Here is a 24,500-nt window from a genome sequence, read left to right as displayed (position 1 = left end):
GCAGTTAAAAATATGTATCCTTTCAAAACTTCATAGCAGACGTGAGAAGATTCAGAAAGACTTAAGAGTAACGATCTGCCTTAAAGATATCGCAACGGCCACAGAGCCAACTGTTGTGCAGAAGCTTTTACAGAAGCGATTCTTTAAATAACCATAATAAATATGCTCTACTGATAAGCTAGCCAATTTGTTTTTTTCCCCCCACAATTTCCAGGAGAATACTGAGGCACGAATACACAAATGTACACACCAACATCCATAGAGTATTTACAAAAGGGGAAGGCCAGCAGACTGTCGTCATTTTCCAAAGCCAAAACAGATCCATCCACCATCTTGGCCACAAGCTAGTCTGGCAGTTCTTTTGCTTGCTGTTTTGTTTTTGTTCTCGCGTGTGTGCGTGTGTGTGTGTTACACACGCACGCACAAACCCAGGATGACGAGCTGACTGGGTTTTGTTTTTTTTTTGCCCGGCAGGGGGATGGAGCCATCTGTCCCAATAAAGGGTTAATCCAAGCAAAATTACAGGCCACACAATCCAACATTTTCCAGTCTTCACATGGCCTTGCTTGTTTTACTCGGGGTCAGGTCGTGGGGGGTACACACTGATTTTGCAAAGCCCTCGTGAGAACCCCCTTCATGGTGGTTGTGGAGAATTAAATATCAAAGTGCCTTTGGCGTTTTTTGGACGCGGGCGCAGACACCTTTCTTTTAGGACAGAGTGTTTTGAGTCGGGGGGGAGGGTGTTTTCACTGCTTCGGTTGACTCAAACAGGCTCGCAATGAAGACACCATGCATTCACACACACAACCACAAATTGGGGATCAAAACAGGCCGCACTCCGGACTAGTATCTCTCATTTTCCTCTTCCTGGCCAATTCTTTGTTTTCTGCCCTAAATGATTCCGACACAAGGTGGATAAGGGCCTAGTCTGAGACCACGGAAAGAGAAAAGGTTGAGAGATTAGAAAAACAAAAAACCTGAAGGGGCAGTAGTGCAGAGTAAAGCTAAATCAGCCAGAAAGCTGCCTGAAAATGCCCCCCCCCACCCCCTCCATCAACATGCACACATGGCCTTTGTCTTTTGATTGCACCCAGTAAAAAGCACCGTAGGCTAGCGAGCGAAAACCTTCAGCAACATGGAAATGGAAAAGAAAGGCTCTAAAATGATCCATTTAGAGGGGCGGGGAGGGAGAGGGGATGGATGGATGGAGATGGGGAGGGGGAGGTCATGCAGGCAAAAGACAGATTGAGAGAGGGGGGGGGGGTAGAAAAAAAAAAGACTATAAGAAAGAATAAAAAGAAAAGGGGAGGGCGAAGAAGAGGAAAGGCTCCAGACAGACAAACACACAGATGCTGTAACCGCTTCCAATAATACAAAGCATGTCAACAGAGCACATTTAACACCGCCTTGCCAGAGCTGGGTGAGTTTCCACTCCAAACATATGTGATGTAGCGTATACATGTGGGAAGTGACACTTTCATCTACCTGTGAGACATGAAGAGACAGACAAACACCTGAAGAGAGACAGACTGGCAGACACGCACAGCTTCAATTTGACCACAAAACATCAGCCTCTATTACTGCCAGCAATGTGCCGCCGTCGCCGCCGCCGTCGTCGTACCACCTCGCCCCCCCCCCACTCACTCCTGATGCCTTCCGCCTGATGCACGGCCATCCTCACCGCCTGCCTCCCCAGCTCGCCCTCCCAACCCCCAACCATTAAAATCGCAGCATCCACTCTTCAAATCAAGCACAAAGCAACATACCTCAGTCTCCCTCCCCCTATCGTCCACAGAGCGTCGACAAGAGACGGAAGGAAAGAAAATCCATTCAGGTGCGGAAGGGATGGAAGAAAAAAAAAAAGCGGTGCAGATTCGCAGCCCCTTCGACGCGTCACCCTCCCCGTCCTCCTCGCCAGCGTCTGTCCTCTGTCCAGCTTTGTGATGCTAAGCTAACGTGAGCTTAGCTAAGCGGTGTCCACGCACAGGCTTAGAATGCACTCCGTCTCATTCCAAACGCCAATGCGAGGCTGTCTGTCTCTGGCTGGCTGACTGACTGACTGAGCCGCGCTGTCTCTCGTCTCGCGGGCACCCACATGTACCCGCCCACCTCCCCTCTTTCCTTCTCACCCTCCCCCTTTCCTGGTGGTTCACCCCCCCCCCCCCCTTACTTCCTCTTTTTGGTTGTCACCCCTCTTTCCCTTCCAGAGAAACTCACGCCTCCCATCCAGAGGGGGCGGGGGGGGGGTGGGGGTAACAAACATCACTGACCAACTGGTCAAGCTCACAAAAGATGAAAAGCTGCAAGTTGTGCATATCAACTTTTGTGAACTGAAATGAGTCAGATACATGGCAGGGGAGTGATACATCACCTGCAGGGTCAACTCAGATTTTATGAGAATGTGGAAATGGACTTAATCCGGTTTGGAAGAGATACAACAATGTTTGGCTTACATCTGACGATTTTCACAGTCTGAGAGGAAAAACCGGAGTAACAACGCGCTCATCTCGATCGTTAAGTATAAGGTGACAATATTTGCTATTTTAGAAAGGTACTTTCCTAGTCTCGGCCTTACGATAATATAGTAAGTCATTCCGGGCTTGGTGGTGACATGACGATTTGTAAATTTCTCTCAAGAGCACGACGAGCGTAATCTCAGTCTGGGACTTGGCCAGTGCTTCTCAATTATTTTATGTTACGCCCCCCCCAGCAAGAAGAAAACAATTCCACCATGCACTCTCCGCCGCAACTATAAATAATAGCATTTTCGTTGCAAAACAAACCTACACCGTAGAGTTAATACTTGCTGTGCACAATAGGCAAGGAGAGCACCACTGCCAACTACTGGAGTGGATGTGCAATTACACTTTATTGTAGTACGGCGGGGGAAAAAAGCATGTTCCCCAGGGTCTCACGTGCCCCCCTCAGCAAGGCACCATCCTATTTCACTGACACTTTGCAGACAGAGAACTATAATTATAGAGACTTGCAAAATATCACAGCGTGCCCACCATTGTGCCAAAAATATACACGGGTCAAAGTGACCTTTTATTTAGGTCTAATGAACTTTTGAGTCCTTAGCTGAGCTTCCGTCACATTCATGAGAAGGAAATATTAAGACCACACCTAGGAGTAGGCTCCGTACAATGTACGACTCGTTACGTACGGGCATTATGGGAATAATTGAGGAAAAAACGAGATTATTGGCAGAGGAACAAACACCTTGGCAATGCTTGGAAGATCACACCACCTTCAATGTCATATTTTCTGTGACATTAACTCGTGTAGACCTGTTCAATTTTTTTTCCAGTGTCGCACATCATAGGGGAATCGCACTTCCTTGTGTAATATTAGCAGTTCGTATATTGTGTCACGGGATGATGCTCAGTTAATTGAATTTCAAAAGGAGCCGGGGAAGCTTTGTCGCAACGGCACCGTTCCCACGTGTCCACACAGAGGCTGACCCTGAGCACCGCAAATGAGCCAGCACATTTCTACATTTTTTTTTTTGGTACACACATGAGCGACTGCATGAGGGCGTGTGGGTGGAGCTGTTCGGGACTATGCAGCGAGGGATGGCGCTCCCATCATTCATTCTGTTTGGGAAGTTTCTTTTGATTCAATCTGACTGAAGGCGTTCGCTTCAAGTTAAAAGTGTTTACCTTAGCTGAAGCCGGCATGCAACGGAGTGTGTGAGAGTGCTGTTGCATTTCTCCATCTGTCTCTCCTCCTCCATCTCTCGTGACCCCCCCCCCCTTCGCACACCCGAACTCCACCCAACCCCCATTTCCATCCTTGCCGCTTCAAACCCCCACACCCACCGCCCCCACTCCCCGCCTAGCTGTCCTCTTAGCCTATATACGGGCCGCCCAATCGTCTGTGCCGCTAGCGCCGCGATCCCTCGCTCAGAAAATCCCAAGCAGCCCAAGTGTCCGCAAACATTTACGAAGCTTAAGCGACCCGCATCTCTTCAAGCCCGCAGAACCCACTCCATTTTTCAACGACGCGTTCAACTTGAAGACAAGATGGAAAGACAAGAAGCACTGGCGTCATGCGTCTGGGGTCGAGGGGGGCCAACAATGAGAGCGAGAGGGAGTGGAGGGTCGGCGACGATAACGGGTATGCTGAATGTGCGTTTGGGGTGACCACAAGGGACGACTGACTTGGGTAATGGGGGAGGGTGAGGGAGCAGCGGCTTTTATACTATGGAAACAATTGTGATGAATAACTTCTTGCAGCTATCAGTTACCTACTTGCCCTACTTTTTGACTTCATATCTGGCGTACACTATTTCCCTTAGTTGTAAAACCGACATGTGTTTTAAGATTAAATTAAATAGTCCGTTTGGCCATTTCTTCACCCTAATAAAGTATTGCTCAGTTTTTTCATGCGCCATAAAGTCAGATGGGTGCACTCGGTTTGGCTCACAACCTATCAGACCTAATCAACCAATCAGAACATTTTCGATTCTCGCAGATGAATTTTGACGCCTTTTTTGAGGCAGGAAACCTCCACAGATTCTTAACGGGCTTTGGTCCGCCTGCTCATTGTGCACTGATCACCACCGGATGCCCATCTGACATACGTCCACATTGACCTCTCACAACTATTAACAGCAACGCCATCATACTTCAGTGCTAAAATAGAATAAATTCACAGATGCTTTCTTTTCCGATTTAGTTTGCTGGCCTTGCATAAAGCCGATAAGGCATCATTTATTCCACGAGGAGATGCAGTCTCAGTGGTATGTGAACAGTGCAAAACATCGGGAATATGCAAAAGTGTACTGGCAAGACAATCGGATGCCAACAAAGCAAAATGGCTCAAGGAACATCTTGACGCTTTGGTCCGGGCTAACGGCCATAGAATACTCAGTGATTAAAACGGCCATTACAGCAAGACCCCCACCCGGCCCGGCATATGGCTGAGGCGGTAATGCAGATAAAGTCTCCTAAACAAGCCACCAGAAAACATTTAGTAACTTATGTGGCGGGCTGTGAATAAACTAATCAGAGAGAAAGCAGATGAGAAACATTCAGGGTTAAGCAAGCCGAGTTTAAAAAAAAAATTTAAAAAAGGGATATTTGACGTCTTTAGCCGTCAATGGAAGTAAACGAGTTAAACATGTATATAAAAATAAAATGATATATCAATTAGAATCTAGCTTCTTTTTCAAACCCTGATATTAATATGAATAAAACCATATATCTATATTTCTAAGTTAGTTACAGCAAGCAGTTTGTACAAATTGTGGCATTGATTCTGTTGAGAATGCCTTCCAAATGAAAATAAAATTGACACTGCATGGAGTCCTGGATTGAATCGAAAATCAATCAAAGTGAATCGTGAATCGAATTGGGCCCTTGTGTATCGAATCAAACCTGGAAACTTTAATCGATATCCAGCCCTGAGATACACACATCGTTAAGAAATTGATCACATTTGCATATTTAATTTTCTCAAGGTACCGTTCTTCTATTCTCCATGTAATCAATTCCCTTTCGAATCACACCGAGTCATTTTAATGATCTGAGAGTTGCTTTCCTCTGTGAATTCAAGTGTGTGTGGTCAGTGCAAAGAACAAGATGAAAGAAAAGCACAGGAGCAACGTGCGAGATGCTCAGCGACTCACAAGGCACAGCGTGATGGTAGAGGTTGTCTCGGATAATTTGCTGCAGTTCGTGGTCGGCCGAAGATTTCTGGAAGCGCTGGCTGAGATAGTGTTTCAGGTCCTTGTTGAGCTTATTTCCTGTCATTGTGGACACAAACAGGAAGACATAAGGTAACAGCATCAAAACAAAATCACGCAAACAATATATCACCGGCCAAAATAAACAGGTTCATTTTGGAGTACGAAACACGCAGTGGACTTGCCATAGCCACTTAAAGGGAGGCAGCTGGTTGCAGAATCACCCTCTGCAGCTTGCCAGCTAGCCAGAACTCTTACTGCTAGCATTGCAGCTAGTTCTGCCAATCAGTCATCACTGCCGATTGACCATCTGGACCCCCCCGAAACACATTAGCCTACCGAATGGTGAGAACGTGCACGTATGCAAGCGCGCGCGTTTGTTCCCGAGCGCTTTTGTGTGAATGCCCACATCGTGAGCAAGCTAAACGACAAACAAAACAATGAGGACCGTGATGACACACGTTTATACGAATTGGATAATTACGATGCATCCTCGCAGGAGGTTTCAAAGACGTCTCATTTTTCAGCCAAATATGTCGTCCTCTTTGCATTACTGTTGAGGCCATCTTTGGTTTTCCTGGGCAAACAGCTAGTCATAAAGGCCCCTGGATTCTGTTTCCATGGAAACTGTGTATGTGCTTGTGTGTTTAATAACATGATTGATATTGTAAGCATAGTACAAGGAAGTGTTATGCAGTGGTAGCAAGGGTAGCTGGAGGCTTATACAACCTGATACAGTTGAATCCGCATGCACGTGCACGTCCTGCCTACATCAAATTTTACTGACCAGCTTCGTGTTTTATGCGTATTATACATACATTTGATTTATTTATTGATTTTTTTTAAAATATTTTAATGAGAACCGCACAAGTAAGCCATGATCAATTTCCTTGCAATCTTCCACAGTTCCAAATGCAACCAATGAGAGACGGAGAGGAAAGGTTGTCTCTCAGCCCCGCAGCCTAAGCGACTCCTGAGAGGAATCCCTGCTCCTGGCGCCGTCCCATCCAGACAAATCGCAGCGTTGTAATCCTCACCACAGGTCACAGGCAAGCACTCGGGCCAACAGAGAGTGGCGGACACGCACACGGCAGCATGCTCTTGTAGAAACCAGTTACTGGAGAGCGATGGGTATTAAACCAGCAATAAAATGTGGGTGTGAGGGCCAGACTGACGATGAGAAATCTGGAATATTGCTCTTTGAACTGAGAAAAGCACATAGCGCAAAACCACGTTGGTCTTATGAGTACAGTACATTCTGCCTTATATATTTTTGCGACTGCATTACTCCGTGTAATATCTTGGATTGATTCTTGTCAGAACATTTTGAAACCAAAACGGTGAAACAACATAGAGACTACTTTGGACATAAGTAAACCTTTGCACATCTGAATCGATTTCCGGGTGTTTTGATTCCCCATAGCGATGCCTCCTCACGAGTGAGTATCCAATCGCAACACGCGTTTATCACCTTCAACGTGAGGCGGGCAAGAAGGCTCACTGTAACCAACTCGTGATATGATTGGCTATCGCAACTGACTATCAACTCTGAAAGCTCATTGACTTAGACAGAACAGACGCCTGCACGATCGTATCTGAAGGCCTCTGAAAGAATAGTGCGTGCAACTGGTATTGTGAAACCTGCCTAGCAACACAAGCTAGCAGAATTCTGATTGGCTAAAAACTCTCAGCTAAAAATATAACACTAGGATATAATATGACCAACGTGAAGAATATGATATTTTTTTCTTAATTATGTTAGGCCAGCAGAGAAGGCCTTGAAGGCCTTGACCGCCCACCACTGCTCATATGTAAATAAGCCACCCGGTCAGCATCCTTATAAGGAAGTCAATAACAATAAATCTGAAATGGAATGACAAGAAAACTAAAAAATTATGATAGAATACTGAACAAAAGTGAAAAGAAAATTCTCCAAGATGCGAATCTGTGTGTGCCGATCTGCGAGCATGCGTGGGTCCAGTGTATCATGAAACACACTAACCAGTTCCCGCAGGGAACATCTGCAACAAATTGCTCCGCCCTGAACTGTTTATTGCGTATTTTGTCAGCGGTGTTAGATTAGGTCTCGTTGGCACAAACGAATGAAAAAGGTGACTTGAGCTAAGACGTTGTGTCGCTGTGATCTTTGGTTAAGTTATCGTTAAGTTGATTTTTATACAACCAGTTTAAAAGGCGTGATCACAACATCAGTGTTTATCCTTTCTTTTGGCTTCTTCAAACAGTGGAATCCTTCAAATCATGTCAATTAAGTTACTAACCCAAGATAATGCAGATTTAAATTTTAAAGTTGGTTGACTTCAAATTGAGATTAATCGGAACGATTGATGTTCCTGTCAGTACTGTTGCATCAATTGTAATTGTTTTTATTCCTTAGTGCAATGAAAACAATCTACATCTCGCGTTCAAGGGGGTAACAAAAATAAATAAATAAATCATGGCTCCTGTCCTCTTAAGCCTGTAAGGCAAGCGGCCAGTCAGTTCATTCAAATGACTGCCAAGTATGTTAAGGCTGTAAGCCCATTAACTACTACGACGACAATTACTGTACAACAACAACACCAACAACCTCGGTGTGTTTTGGTACAGCGAAAAAAAAAAACTTGCTAACCTGCAGCACAAATACGTACTCGTCATCATACATGAAGCCGCCATTTGGTAATGTTGTGGTTAGATTCATTTATTCCCCTCAGTATTCAGTATGGCTGCGATATGAAACTGCACATTTCTAAGTCATTGCAGGGTTTATTTTAACTACACAGAATTAGGCAGGCAGTCGGACCTGGCTTGGAGAACAAAAAAAAAAAAAAACACCCAACCCCCAATTCCTTTCTGATAATTAAATAAGACATGTCTTTCAAAGGCCGCACACCTGTTTTACATTTTCCATAAGATTTGGGAAGGAGGGGGTCTATAATCCATGACAGAAGGAAAGTGAAAGCGGGACGACATTTGCCACAGAGAACAGAAGAGCCAGTCAGGCAAAACATGGCTACATTTATTTGAACAAAGATTAAATGTGAAAAGTTTTCTACTTCACAGAAATGTCCGATTGCAGCTGCCAAGACCCCCTCTCTTATGCTCCTAACACCCACCAAGCCAAGGCCAGACATGGCAACAGCCAGTCCTTCAATGTAATTAGTCGCACTTTCAGGAAATGGAGGCACCAGCCGAACCATCCACTGGAAGTTGACATCTGTATTTGCACCGAGGGGGGGAGAAAAAAAAAAATGTTCACTGAAACTTTATCCGTCGATGGTGGGGATGGATGGAAAACAAGAGTTGGTCTTCATTTCTTCTGTTAGTTTCAAAAAGAGAATAAATAACTAAAAACACGTTTGCATGTGTTTAAACACCAAACAAGTAAGTCAGTTCACCGTGAATCTTTAGTTGTAATTTTTTTTAGTGTAGAGACTGGAGACCTACTATTTCTGCCTTGGTCGGGGTGTTCCCTGGAGGTAGTCAACAAGTAAAATAACCTCCGTGCATACCAATTAAGTTGTTGAGTCAACATTTACTTAGTTTTTGAAAATATTAATAATTTACTACTTTAACAGCTCTGGGATTTTAATGCAGCACGTTTGCCCTTTCCCTTTGAGACTCTTTGGTGAGTCAGGGCTATATATAAATTTGACTTCACACTGCCAGTCTGAAATAATGTGTTGTTTTTGAGTAAAAAGACGGAAATTGAAACATTTGTTTCTTGGATTCCTCGACTATTCATAGAAATAAATGACTGATTAATTGATTATTAAAATGATTTTTAATTCCAGGCCTACTTATTGTAAAATTAATGAGACTGGAATTTGCTGAAATGTTTCTATAGGACAATATTCTTGTAAAAAAAAAAAACAACAAAAAAAACTTATCATGTGACCAATGTGTCTGTGCTGTCCTCGCGACACGCGCCTATGTGCAGTTAGACAGCCAGCGAACTAATGAAGTAAACTCCGAAGACGATGCATACTTTTCTTGCTTTTATGAAGTTATCTTACAATTGTTGTCTGTAAGGACAAGAGATTTTATAACTTTAGTAACTACAACAAAGAAGAAATAAACAGAGTAGATTAATATTCTGCAGGTCTGTACATGAGCAGTTAGCCTGATGAAACAACATACGTCTATACACCTGTGTTCAAATTAAAGTACACACTTGAGCTAAATTAAATGTTTTATTGAATATGACGAAAGTCTCTCAAGGCTCAAGTGTTTTGGAGTACGTTTACCACGTCATGAGCTACTCTAAAGCAAATACGACAGTATTTTCTCTCTTTTTCTTCGGAGGTGAGATACGTCAGAGATCCACTATTGCAACAGATGCGCTAACATCAACGAATTCAAAAACGATCCACAAAAAGAAGAGCTCTTACTCTCACACTTTTATCAGATTACACTGAGAGGAAACGTGAATTTATTCAAAATCTTTGACTAACACAAACTTGTGAAATATTAATGTCTATTCAATACATGACAGTGTCACTTTGGACCAACTACTAATACTGTTGGAGCAAACTAGATGTGAACATACTGAGTAGCATTTCTCCAAAGTGATGGTACCAAGAAAACAAGCTTGAATGCCAATTGGCTTCCTGCCCTTCAATCCCTCCCTAATTTGAGTTTGGTTTAACCATGATTTATGCCTAGCTATGTCACGACTAATCAATCTCTTAAATGAAGACTTTGTCCTTGGCTACAGTTAATCAGATAATCAGGGCTAATCACCACTTAATTGATTCAACCAGTGGTGGCTATGTGCAGTTAACATTCTGCATTATTCTGATCAGGGCTTAACCATATGTTCTCTCTGTCACAGAACAGGTGGAAAGAATTCTTGTGACCATTAACAGCGCAAATCTTGGGCCATAGCTACATAAACACTCGGATTTTATTATGACCAATAGGTACTGCATGGTAATGGATTACAGATGCACAAAGCATGATGCATAAAACCACAAGAGCCCACCCTGTAAGGAATTCTGGAGAAAGGGCAGATGGCCGTGCCCTTCTCGCGCTCTTACACCAGACACATGTAATTAACTAAACTGAATTTGCTATTGTGACTAAGCAGCTCGCACAAACACACGGCAGGTATGCAAGCATGCCTCTTTCTGATCTTGATCAACAATATGAGTATCTCAAATGTGCTTCTCATATTGCAGGAATGGCTGCGCTCTGTATCCATGGCAACAGCTGCCAGATGAGTCAAAACAGTGTGGCAGAGTTCTCAGCAGTCAGAGTCCACCACTGTCTGCTGCCACCCGCTGGTCTGACAAAGCATTACAAAAACAAAAGACAAAGGAGGCACGTGACTGAACAGATTTTCGGTGGGATGATGTCATCATTGTGAAGAAGCCTTAATCAATACGGACATATCGCACAAGAACACTCAAAATTGCAGGGAAACGGAGCATGCATCCAAAACAGACGGTCTTGGAATTAATATTCGCAATATTCCTCGATGATTTTGTGTTATCTTTAAATGAGTGCCCCGCCCAAAACTCCCATGGCAAAACTGGTTCTTCTTTAGAGGATAGGTTCAAAGACTTTCCTCAGTATCTGACTTGAGGAAGTGTATTTAAGTCACACTATTAAATATTTAGAAAATTAGTTTTAATCTGTGTGCGGGACTACAAGGTTTGGTGCAAGGCTTTAAAATGTTTAAAAAGTTTGGGCTGACTAAAAATCACATTAAGTTTGTCATATATGTTAGAATTCTCTTTTTGACCTGACATTATCATTTACACATGCATACTGCCGTATACAGAGCATCGTGGGGAAGCTCTCGCAAAGGATAGTGTTTTTTAGGCGGAACTTAGAATAGAACAAAAGTTAAAAAGAAGGAATTGAAAAAGTCACTATTTCATGTCAACAAACCGGTAACATTTCATTTTTGACAATACTCCCTGAGCAAGTCCTACTAGCAAAATAAGCTGCCTTGGAATGCCGCCGTGCACGTGTGTTAATGAGCTGGGTGCGATTCTTTGAGAGAAATGCAAGGGAGGAGAAGTAGAGGTAGTGAAGTGAAGTTACAATCAAATCTTTGTTATTCTGAAGCAGCCACGGGTTGTGCCGCCACAGCTCCGGCCTCTTCCCGCCGACTGAACACAGAAAATGCCGCAGGATCTCTTTGTAGACATGCTGGTTGATCATCTGGCCCGCATTGAAGGGGAAAACGAGTTTGGAGTTTGGGTTTAAAACGCATGTTTCGCGACACCAGTCCTGGAACTTTTCTGACACACCTCACTGATAACCTCCAAGTGATTGATGTCAGACTTATATCAGTGTAGCAGTTCTGGAAACATTGAGAAAAGCCGAAAGGGGGAGGCAAGCCACAATGACATTTTACATTCAGCCCCGAAAAAAATCTCCACAGACTATTAAAAGCCAGAGTAAAGCATGATTAACCTTCTTGATGCAAAATTACTGTCAGCATCAGCTAATGACGTGATTGTGGGACTGATGTATAAGCTAGTAGGAGGCCAGTACTTATAAGGTTAATTATGACTCCATCAGGGGCTCTCCTCATTGACAGACAGTATTTCAACGCCACCATATTAGTCTCATGTGACAAGCCATCTGATTGGCTGCCAGATTTAATGCAGGCCTGCAGCTAATAACCTAGTTCAGCACGTATACACAGAGGAAGACTTCATAACCAGAAAATGTCATGCCAGAAGACTGATCCATACCAAATACGGATCAAAAAAAGTATTTGAGATGGACTATTAGTGGCTTATGTGACTTGAAATAAAATGTTTTATAGGCAGGAGAAAACGTGACAATAACGGGCTGGGCATGTGTAATAGAAATAGGAGAAAATAAATGTCACCTGTGATTGGCTGATGACGAGTCACGGGTGAACCCCACCACCACCTCCCTTCCGCTAAAAGTGGGCTCGGCTCCAGTGAGGAGAAGTGATAGAGAAAATGTGCGGATGCAAGCGGTGTAAGTGCTTCATTAAAACGGCCACCAGGGGGCGTATGCCACTTAGGACGCGAGGCACAGTGTGTTTGTTTCCTTGCTTCAATTGTTTACTGGCGAATGAACCTACTCATACGGTTTGTAGTAAAGGAGATTGCAGTAGAAAAGAGTGAGTTGAGAAAAATGTGCATTTTTTTGGGCTCACTACCGCACAAGTCATTTTGATCCACACAAATTTGGTGTGTATGCATAATATGAAACTGTATTTTGAATTTTGACAATCTTAGCTCAACTGAAACACAAATGTGACATAAAAATAAATTTTATTTTTCAAACAACCGATTGATTTTCGCCAATTTCAAATTAACAGGCCTGTGACAAATCACAGTAGTCACACAAACACACCCACAAAATTAGAACGTACATAGGCTATAGTAAAAGTCAAACATAGATTAAAGGAACACTCGAGAAAAAAAAAATCAGCTCAGTAGCTTTTTAAAGTGGTCATAATACGTTTCTCAACGTTGATGAGATAATCATTTGATATGTTGGATGAGTGTATGCATACTTTAAAATTCAAATTATTGTTTTCTCCAAAGAAGTCATTGTTTGGTCTTGGAAAGAGCTGAGGTTTAAACTGGCTCCGTTTAGCGGCCTGGAGGGGAATTAGACATTCACAACCTGATTTAATCATCTTATAAGTTGTGAATTTTTCAAACTGCCACAAGCAATAGGTAGAAAGCAGGAACAAATCACATAGAAACAAGTTGTGGCCAAGCCGGTACATTCTCATTAATATTTGTAGCTGCAAACTATAAGCATTGCTTTGAGTCTGCTGGGAAATTAACCAAGGTGTTTATTATGAGCTCCCACGGTTAAAAAAAAAACGTCGCACCACAGTTTAAATTTTTTTTTTTCCTTTTTTAAAAATGGAACTTCTCGGCAGCCTAATCACCCTGCAGAGTCCAAGCGTCTCATCCTCCACTTCTTGCCTCCTCTCTGCTTATGTAATCCCCCATTAATGACCCCCCCCAAACTCATTTCTTTTTCTCAGCAGCAGCCTTTAAACCGCAAACATCCACCTCGAATCGTCATCCCGCAAATATCCACCTCTCACATGCCATCAAAGGGCACAACTGACCCAGTTTGTAACCGCCCGTCACCCTGTCACACTGCTGACTCAAGACTCGCTCAAGCTGTTGTGTGAACACACAACTAAACGCACTCACACACACACAGCCGTGTTCATGCGCGAGTACATTTGGCAACACATGCATACAAAAGGGACTCAACTCTCCACATCTGTTCGCCAATCTAATTTTAGCAAGAGGATGGGAACACAAACGCATACGCACATGAACAAGCATAAGTGGGTATTAAAGGGAGGAAAACATGTCCCGAAAAAGGTGCATCATTTCCTCACGCGCAGCTTCAAAAGATGAGGCCCTCACTTGTGCCATTGCCTTCATATCATTTTGCAGTATTGCAGCTATTAACTCATTCACTGCCATTGACGGCTAAAGACGTCAAATATCCTTTTTTTTTTTTTTTTTTACTCGGCTGGTAGTGAATGAGTTAACATTGCCGCCTTTCATCTGAAAGAGTAAGAAACAACTAAGAAAATGAACCGAAAAAAAAAAACAAGCATTAATTTCCACGCACATAGCAAAGCTGTATGTTACAGTGTTGTGGGCTAATGTGGGAGCAGTCACTGCTGATTACATCCACAGTCCTTTCTGGGTCAGCATCATCCAGTGCTGCATCCCTTCACAATCGACTCCAGGCCAGACATGGAAGTGTGCACACACACACACACACACACAGATTCAACAATTAGGTTGCTAAAGTAAGTTACGACCAACAGGGGTTTCCAGGTAGTCATGTTACTACCTAAATATATCCAGACTGAAGCATTCAGAATATATGAAATTGTAAACAAAGATAAATAAATAAATAAAATGCCCAGTCATAGGGGAAAATGCAAAAGAAACACACACACATAACACAATTAATGAACCTAGCTTACGAGTTCATACATGCATTTTTTTCCATGCATCGATTATTAGACATCGACATTGCATCACTCGATTCGCATATAACTTTCTTTGAAAAAAAAATAAACAAACAAAGCTGTTGGAGCTCACCCAGGCTAATTCCGCCAGTCCTTACTGAGCCCTAAACCCCCACAGAGGCCTCCCCCCACGCCGTGGTGATGACACCGTGGCGTAGAGACACACCCTTCTTAGTCAAGCATCTTTTACGTCCAAAATAAGCACCGTATTAGTTATGATGACCTTTATTTTAATCATGTGTTTTTACTGAAAACATCAAATCCAAATGTAGAAAGGGGCGATTTATCCCTGCCAACCAGAAAAGGGGGGAAAAAATGTAATAAATGAATAAATGCATAAATATTATATTATATTATATATTTTATATATTATATTATTATTATATTTGTAAAATTCCATTTGGGGTGGGGGAAATAGTGAAAATTGGACATTACCGAGTTTAGTTCCGAAATTCTTAAGGTTAAGCCTAAAAAAAAAAAAAAAATAAATAAATAAAAAGAGAAGGAACAAAACATTAGGGTTAGGACCTAATACTTAGCAGGATAAATTACACAGAACAAAAAATGTTTTACACAAAAGACTGACTCACCGCTGCCGCATCCAGTCACATCCATTTGTGTGATTTTCTTTTGTGGCGGTTTCACGTGGTAACGGCGTTTTAGTCTGAAGTAGGTCTCGAGGTCCTTGTCATGCTCTCAACTTTTGTCACTTAATCCCAAACGACAATACTTCCACTTGTAAGCGAGCCCGTCACAACCAGTGCTTGCGAGCGAGCCTGACAACAAGCCTGTTCATTTTTACGCACACGCTCGTCATCATGTGACCGTGTGTTCAACTGTACCCAGGAAGAGAAAACAATCAACAAACAGTCGTCAAAAGGATGACAGTGTGACATTTTTCTTTTCTTTTTTTTACGGATTCTCCTGTATAGGGTCGCGCCCCGTGTTGGAGCATATTCAAGCAGGCTACAGTCGCCACTCAATTACAGGGCGATTGTGATGAGTGGATTGAGTCAGAATTGAATCAGCAATGCAAACCACTTACAACCACTGACACATTCTGTCGTCAGATTTGAAGGAGGGAAAAAAAAATCTAAATAGAAAGTCAATGAATGACAATAACCCGTTTTGAGTTAAATAACAGAGGCAAGGGATTAAAAAAAAAAAAAAAAAAGAGGACTTGTCAAAGACGGAGTAAAGTAGAGTGAGTGGCTTGGGCTGATGCCATGGCAGGGCGTGTACCGCACATGTGCCCCAACGGTCGTACCTGAGGCGGAATGTGCTTGGTGGACTTAAACTACACACATGAAAAATGACCCAAAGGCAAGTTTTCCATCATTCAGCACACTTTCATTCAGCTTCCTCTCGAAGGTCTGTTAACCTAACGACAATAATTACGTCAAAAAAGTACCAATGTGAGTGCAACAACAAATTCACCAAATGTCAACAATGGAGGGTATTCAAGCTTTCGTTGTGAACTCCAAAACCAACACATGAAACAAACTAACAAACATTGTATACCGTACTTTAAACACCAAAATATTCTACTTTGCCATGTCATCATCACATGTAACGGAATGTCCGTTAGCTTAACGCTAGCGTTGAATGTGAAAGCTAACAGACAAGCTAACGGAAATTAGCTAACATTTTCACCTCGACAACCGCTACATATAACAAACACAGGCCTACATTTGGAAGGGTTAGCTTTATGTTTTTATCAATTAAGTAATTTATTTATTGATGATGTGGGGGCATATAAAAGGTTCGAGTTAATACAACATTATACACAGGAGCATTTAAGTGCCTTAGGCATGACTTCTAGATGAAAAAGTAGGCAAGCGGCATATCCGTGAGTTGAATAAGATGAAAACCGTCTTGGGCTTTAGATGGCTTCCCTCTGTGAGATTTAGCATGCTGCCATTTCAAGTGAGCTGCATTTTACAGGCCTTTTGTGAGCCGTGAAGGCTGAATCGTCGCCGTAGCTCGGATATTTGGGAGATCAGAGCCATCGGAAACGTAAATGTCAGTTATAGTGACGCCGTTAGCTTAGTTGTGAGGGGTGCTTGTGGCTTGAGGCAAATTATGATGGCTTCTTCAAAGTGGAAATTTACGTTCACCTTAATATCTACATCTGCTCACTATTGTCTACTCCTATAATCAGGCACCAAAAACAGAAAAAATAAAAAAACAGACTTGGTGCTTAAACGGCTTGCTGACTGAGTTCCTTGGCTTTTCTATCAACAATATATAGAATAACGATAATTCTGAAATTGACACGTGTGTTGTAAAGTAATAATCTTTTGTGGTGTTGAACATGGCACATTTATCATGAGGCATCCTGTAAAACAAGATGAGGCAGTATTTGTCTTACCGGGAAGCATGATTCAAGTAGTCAGTCATTCCAAGAATGAGGACCATGAAAGTGGAATACCGTGCTTGGGACCAATCACCCGAATTACGCGAAAGATTGATCTGAATATGCTTAATATGTGACTGCGTGAGTTTTGTTAACTTTAAATGTTAAATTGCCAAAAGAGCCAACCGATAAAGGACCAAAATAAATTAAATATCAAAGAAAGACAGAAGCTCAGTAGCCAATCCAGGATCGATACAGCGGACATTCTATTGCTGACTGAATCTAATCACATTCACATATTGATTCAAACTGCTTGGATCTCCTTCAGCTCTAGTAAAACACAGAAAAGAACACATTCAGCAAAAAAAATTTAAAAAAAATTATCAAGCCAGGGCACACAAAACTGACAGAGCAAGCCACGAATGGACAAGATACTGTATTTGCATCACTCACAGGACAAAACATTAGGGACACTTGTATACCGGAATGTGTCTATCATAACTGGTCATAATTATTGTTGCCAAGGTGAACATTATAGTTCACTAGGTACATACAAAGGCTGCTGGTAAAAAAAATAAATTAATTAATTAATTAATAGGTTGTGCATTACATACACCAAAACAGTAAAATGCCATTGCGACAGGCTACAGCAAGCTGGAAAACGTCGCTGATGAAAATGTGGGTCACGGTGGAAACAGACTTGTTTTAATTCTTTAGTGACGGCTTATGGTGTTAATGTTAGCACTGGAGCAAAGTCCTGGGACCAGTCAGAAGCTGCAGCATTAACTTCCGCAACATTCAACCCAAAAAAAAAACGAAAGCTAACACGACGCGGAGAGGTTGCTGCGGCTTACAGAGGTGTTTACCTTGGAAGCTGCTGCGGCAAAGCGAGAGGTGGCACAAAGCCACACGCTCAGCTTCTAAAAGAGGAAGATAAACATCAAGCCTCGCGAACACAGACGCCACATGAAAGGCCTCGATGCAAACTTGCAGCCGCAGTTGGAAATTGTATAGCTGTCTGGAAGCCATGATAAATGATGTAACACAGAAGTGAGAGGTCAAATGCAGCCAGAGCCAATATTATATTATATTAATTATATTATATTATATTATATTATAATATATTATATATTATATTATAATATAAAATATAATAAAATATAATAAATATTATAATATAATAAAATATTATAAATATTATAATATAATAAAATATTATAAATATTATAATATAATAAAATATAATTGTCTGGAAGCCATGATAAATGATGTAACACAGAAGTGAGAGGTCAAATGCAACCAGAGCCAATATTATATTATATTATATTATATATTATATATTATAATATAATAAAATATAATATAAAATAATAAAATATAATAAAATATAATATAATATGAGAGAATATTGGAATGTTCAGATAGGACAAGAGAAGAGAGGTGAAAGAATGCCGGGAGGAGATGAGTCACGAAGTCGGGGGAGGAAAGGGTGTTAGTCAGGAAAAGGCAAAGTGGGTGGAGCAGGGGTCAGAGGGGAGTTTGACTATCCAAAATTTCATATCGGCCTCCATCCATTGTCGCCACTCAAAATGTCAGACAATATTGTAACGTCAAAGTTAGGTCAACGAGATGATACCGCCTGTCAGATTGCTGTCGAAATCAGGGAGGCTTTAAAAACAAAAACTCAGTGTCCATTTATATGCAAATGACTTTCTATCAGTATTCCCCGCTCGAGTGAAGTGAGGCGTGCCTAACCCCTCAATCCATTTTCTTAATATATGAGTGTGTATGGATATTGTCATGGGGGAAGGCTGGATCACATCTAAACAAAAACTGAATGTCTGTGCAATAATTGAAATTTTAAATATGAGAAACAAAAACAAGAATAATATCAAGACCCACTCAGGGCTGTCATGATCAAATCTTTTATTTATTTTTTTTTATTTTCAACATAGGGTAGTGTACAAATTACATTTTTATTGACGTGCTTCTGAAACGCCTGAGAATATTTACTCAGCATCTTGGAAATACATTCTTAAAAAGACTCCCGCAGAAAGTGGGAGCGAGCTGAAGTTTAAAAAAAAAATGCAATGCAGAAATACAAACACTGAAGGGGTGACGAAACTTTGCCATTCAGGGGTTGCAAGCAGCACAAAAAGGTGCAGATGTGCTTGGATGACGTCCCTCCGCAGCGCTCATTTGTGCATGCGTGCATGATCAAGTGTGCATTCCAGACGACTGAGGACAGAAGCACTCAAAGGCAAGATGATGCGGAACGACGGAGACATAACGAGTAAGAGCCGTGCACAGTTAGACCACATTACAACAATTAGTGAGCTGTGCCCCCCCAGCCCCCCCCACCCCCTCCACCCTTCCCCATTCCCACTCCACCCTGCAGCGAGCACAAGGCTGCTGAACTAGAATCGGTTCTCCAAACAACTGGCAGGCACAACAGCCAAATGAACCCCATCCTGACTGGCACACTAATACGGACAAGAATGTAACCCATCTTGCATTTCCAGAATTTTTTTTTTTTTTTTTTTTACCTCATCCAGAAGCTTAAGTACATAAACCTGAGTCGATGTAGGTAGGCTAGCAACTTAGTGAATTACTTATAAAATACAGTAATTTCCAAGAAAATTTAGAGATGAGATGAGTCACAAGGGCCATGCAAAGAAGAGCTCGTAAAGGTTGTGCAGATCAAGAAATGTATTTTCACTTTTTTGCTGTTAAAACTTGCTTGCATTTGGGCCAAAAAGGGGGGGGGTGTCAATGACTCACCAGATCTGGCAGGCGGGACATGGGGTAAAAATAATCTGGCAATGTGTTGCAGTTTGCACTAACCCTACAAATCTGGAATTACCGCCACCTACAGGTACGGAATGGAATAGCCTCACGCTGTAAGTACTGCGATTTTCTTCTCAGACTTCTGCTTCTGCTTTCACAACAACACACAGTGTGTGGAACCCACCTAAATTGAAATCAAAACAAGAAGCCTTTTGACAGGCCCTGCATTAAAAAAAAAATAATTAATTAAAAAAAACATCAATGCTATTTATATGCATTGTCATTTTTTCTATTTTATTTATGCTGAATTAAATAATCATTTGAAACTTTGTTAGTTATCTGTCATAAAAAAAAATGTGTCTTGTTTATCATAAAGATCATAGTAACTCCCCAAATGAGACTGCTAAATTCAACCACAAAAACATCTGGAAGTCAGTTTTTACCTTCTTTAATTAATCAATTCAATTGGACTTGCTCCTCTCCGGTCTATGTCGGATAACCTTAATGTGAAATAAAAAGTATAGTCGTTTAATCTCATTTCACACTTCATCTGGGAAATTGGAATTAGCTTCAAAGTCAGCCCCAAGCAACCTTCCTTGTCCTTACGCAACATTCGCTCTCATTTTAGGGTCAAACGCCATCTTTGCGGGCCCGAATCTCAAAACAAAAAAAAGTTTCATCTCAGAACTCTCAATCATTCGTCTCTCTCCTCGTCTGGTCTGAACTGATGTTCCAGCATGACAGTGTCATCTGGTTTGAAGTCGATACAACTCTTCAGGAACAGCATCTTACAGAACATGAGCCACCATGTCGACTTTGTTGGTCCTACGGTTACCATAAAGCGCTTCAAGATGTCTGGATCATTCAGAGGAAACGCATATAAAAGTGATACCTGCAGTCCACGTTTGACAGCAACGTGATAAATAATGCTGATTTCTGCTCTGTCCGCGGTTCCGGACAGCAAAGAGTCATCATGTGATCCAACACCGTGGACGGCCACGAGCGTCGGACAATGCTTCAGGACCGATGCGTCCATTTAACATCTTTCCAAAGAAATTGAGCAGATCTTAACTTGAAGGAAACCTATAAATACAGCCGTTTGCTCTTCAGCACAGCCCTCCAAATTCTAAAATAACTAATTAGCCGATGCCACCCTTTGCGGTTTGATGTGAATAGGCTGCATTCGTGTTACAAATAAAGACGGATGACAGTGTGTAAAAATACACCGGCCAGCTGCAATTGGTAGGAGAGGCTGGCAACTGACCAATCATACGTCATCGCCTGAGGACAACACAAAAAGTCCACCACAAGACAATTCGGCATGCAGCTGAATCACTTCCCTGGGTAATGCATCGCGTCTAAACACGTTGGCAAATTGCCCGCAACAAATTACAAAAAAGTTCAAGCCAAGTCGTCAGTGATTTATGTTTTTTTTTTTTGTATAATTTTTTTTATTTTTTTTTAATTGCAGAGCTCCACGTGCAGCCCCAGCATGCATCTGGATTGACTCGCAAACAATCAGCGCAGTGCCCACCTAATGAAGCCCTTAATTAGTCCTTAAACATGTCTCCTCGCCGGTGATGTTTAACCTCTGCTCTCTCTGATCAAGAGTGAAGCAAGTCCTGGTTTGAACTCCTCTAATCATGTTCCGAGGGGGAGAACGGGAAGTGTTCCGGCCACTTTGCCCCAGATTGAGAAACTTGTGCATTAAGTTGACTTTTTATTTTATTCTGTCACTTTACGCACAGTATACTTGCAAGTTTAAAAGTTAGACTTGTAAATTAACAAAACGAGGACAGTCAGCGATTGATTGGTGCAACTGTAGCGTGGCATGCTTTTCCGTAGATTCTCCTCTCCTCGTGTGTGCGAGTTTGTTGACGGCAGAGAAAGCAGAGAAAACAAAAGTAGCTAACAAAAATGATTAAAATGTACGTTGAGAATTAAACACATTAACAGAAAACTTAAAAAAAAAAAACATTTGGAAGTTAAAAAAAAAACAAAAAAAAACGTGGGTTTGTTAAATTTCTAAAAGAAAAAAAACATTTAGAATCGTTTCGAGGAGCTCATCTGGATTTAAAAGCATATTAAAGCAGCAGCAAATAATAATACTGTAACTGATTTTATTGCTTGGATTTTCCCACTGTGACAAACCACAATTTAGCTATTCATACATAACATGCCACTGCTCATCAGCATCCTGAATTAGATGATGCGGTTTAAAAAAAAAAAAAAAAAGATTGCATAAATGTACTTGTTTTGAGCCCTCACCGTCTCAAGAGACTGAAGTCAAGCCACAAAATGAGCCACCACATTTTCTACTGAATTCACAGCATCAAAATGTTCAAGCCTCAAGTGCAATATTCAAACTGCTCCAGTTCGTCCTGTTCCCACGTACGGTGACCTTTGCTACAAAGCGGAGCAAGCCCTCATCAAAAAGCCACAAAGTGATCACAATCAGCCTTCAATGGAATCACTTTTTTAAGTGACTACAATCCCTAAAAAGCAAAGCAGTGAGCTCAAATGCTCTCAACACCGTTGTAGTAACAAAACGTGTGCCCTCAACTCTTACGAGAGCACTGCAACAATAAACTCAAAGGAAGACAGGCACTGCAATAATCCAATAATGAAAAGAATGATGACACAAGGATACAAAAATCGATAGTTGGCACCCCAAAAAAAAAAAGGGGGGGGGGGAAGATGTTTCTTTTTGCTGCATTTCATTCCGTTGATCTTTCAGTACCTAAATTGGAATTGACACACACAAATGCATGCCAATCCTCTCAGTCATTAAACACATTTCTGGCAATGCAAAATAGATTTGTTAAATTAGGGAGGGCACATTAGCGAGATGACCACAAAAGAGAAGAGTCATTGGCATTTGGATTCAAGTGAGATTCTTTAGCACCCAGCTTGGAATATACAGGTTAATTTGTGGGCTGCTCACTTCAAACTAAGCGTAGATACGGGAGCAAGATACTCAAAGTATGGTAGCTGTCTTTTGGGGTCATTGGGTTTGCAAGTGGAAAATAGAACCAAAATAGGAAGAGACTATTATTAATCTCATTTTAAAGTTGGAGGATGCAAGCACGATTTGTGTTGAGCCTCACCGAACTCCACCCCAAAGGAAACACCTCCATGGCAGAACTATTTGCAAAAAACAAAAAAGCTGCTCTAAAAATTAAAACAAACTAAAATTCAAGCTGCAATAGAAACAAATTGAAAAAAAAAAAAAAAAAAACTTTTATAACCTTGGTATATTACTATAATATAGCAAAACAATCTCTCTTGACCTTGCCGTTGTCCAACATACGGGTATCGGAATAAAATGATTCCGATTAATCATTTTATAATTCAACGTCATTATAAGATAATATTAGGACAGGAATCTGTATGAAATTCCATAAACAGCTCAAAGGGGGCATTTCCCAGCGACATATTCATGAGAAATAATGTCATGAGTAATAATGAACACTAAAGAAAATCAGAAATATAGTAAATTAAAATAAGTCGTTTAAGTTGAATTATCACAGCAAGCAGAGCAAAAAGACAGTATCATAAGGAGAACAGAAAAAGGTCCTTCGACTTTTTCTAAAGCAAACTTTCGAAGCACTGATCATTGGCAGATGGTAAACACAGCGAATGAAAGTTGTTATTTACCTCAACTCATGCCCCGGGAAAATGTCAAAAGACTGACCTCACCCTCCGTCAGCCAAAAAAAGGATTCTTTGTGTCTCTGTAGTGTGGGAATTTCGGAAGGGATCAGATGACTTTTCCTGCATCCTCAGCAAATCAGCAAGAGAACATGTGCACGAGGTGGAAAGGTGGCTGGCGGTGTCAACAAGCACAAAAAAAAAAACGCATAAACAAGTCTGCTTTCCGAGCTAGAAGGGCCATTGAGGTATGAAAACACAACTCGCATTTCAAAGACTAAAAACATGTCGGGGGTATGACGAAAGGTGGGTGGAGTTTTGTTTTGGTTTTTTAAAATTAAAAAAATAATAATTTCTCTCAGGATGTCTCTTGTTAAGTCACGTGGAAGGGTTGAGAACATGCCATTCTTTGAAAATAGAAGTGGTGGTCTGGGAACAGAGTGCACATCTGTTGCTTGCGAGGTTCATAAGAGCGGAATAGAAAAAAGGCCGCGAAAGCAAGCCTCCAAATGCCGAGCGCTTGAAATGATGGAAGATCAAAGAGAACGGAACTCGTGTGCACTGAAACCGAAGATGGACCGCGCTGCTTGAAGACAGAAACTATCCGAACACGGTTAATCCAGATAAACAGGTCGGACAACAAGCAGTATCTCGTCAAAGTCAGCATGGGCCTCTTCAAACTCCTTTCAACACAAGTTTGGTTTTTTTTTTTTGTTTTTTTTTTTTCAGTCATGTTTCCACCAAGTGGTAACAATCCACATTTGATGGATTTACACAGCATGTCCAAAGAAAAGTGCTTAATTCCGACCAAGGACAGATTTCAGATGTTTCTCTTTCCATGTAGCAAGAGACGCTTTCCCACTCTGACTGCGTTTAGTTTCTTGGAAGACAAAATCTCAGTTACGAATATATCAAACTTTATATTGTAGCTGTGGGAACCTTCCCATTGCGCAATTGGCCGCCGTCGGCTATGACTGGATTTTCCTCATTTAACTCATTCACTCCCAG

General features: G+C 41.6%; 1 protein-coding gene across 6 annotated transcripts in view; it reads right to left on the bottom strand.

Moving 5' to 3' along the window:
- magi1b (membrane associated guanylate kinase, WW and PDZ domain containing 1b) overlaps positions 1-24,500 on the bottom strand; it is an 82,524-nt gene that overhangs the window by 43,674 nt on the left and 14,350 nt on the right. For all 6 annotated transcript variants that reach the window (XM_088308026.1, XM_088308029.1, XM_088308024.1 and 3 more), the window contains exon 2: positions 5,633-5,749. In XM_088308026.1, the coding sequence (XP_088164152.1) occupies positions 5,633-5,749 (117 nt within the window). The remainder of the gene's footprint in view (positions 1-5,632; positions 5,750-24,500) is intronic.

The sequence above is a fragment of the Idiotropiscis lumnitzeri genome, chromosome 11 (assembly GCF_059441095.1).
Source record: "Idiotropiscis lumnitzeri isolate Australia: NSW breed Sydney's pygmy pipehorse chromosome 11, RoL_Ilum_1.0, whole genome shotgun sequence".
NCBI classification, from domain to species: Eukaryota; Metazoa; Chordata; class Actinopteri; order Syngnathiformes; family Syngnathidae; genus Idiotropiscis; species Idiotropiscis lumnitzeri.
Note: the sequence above shows the minus strand (reverse complement) of the source record. Positions and strands in the feature narration are given on the sequence as shown.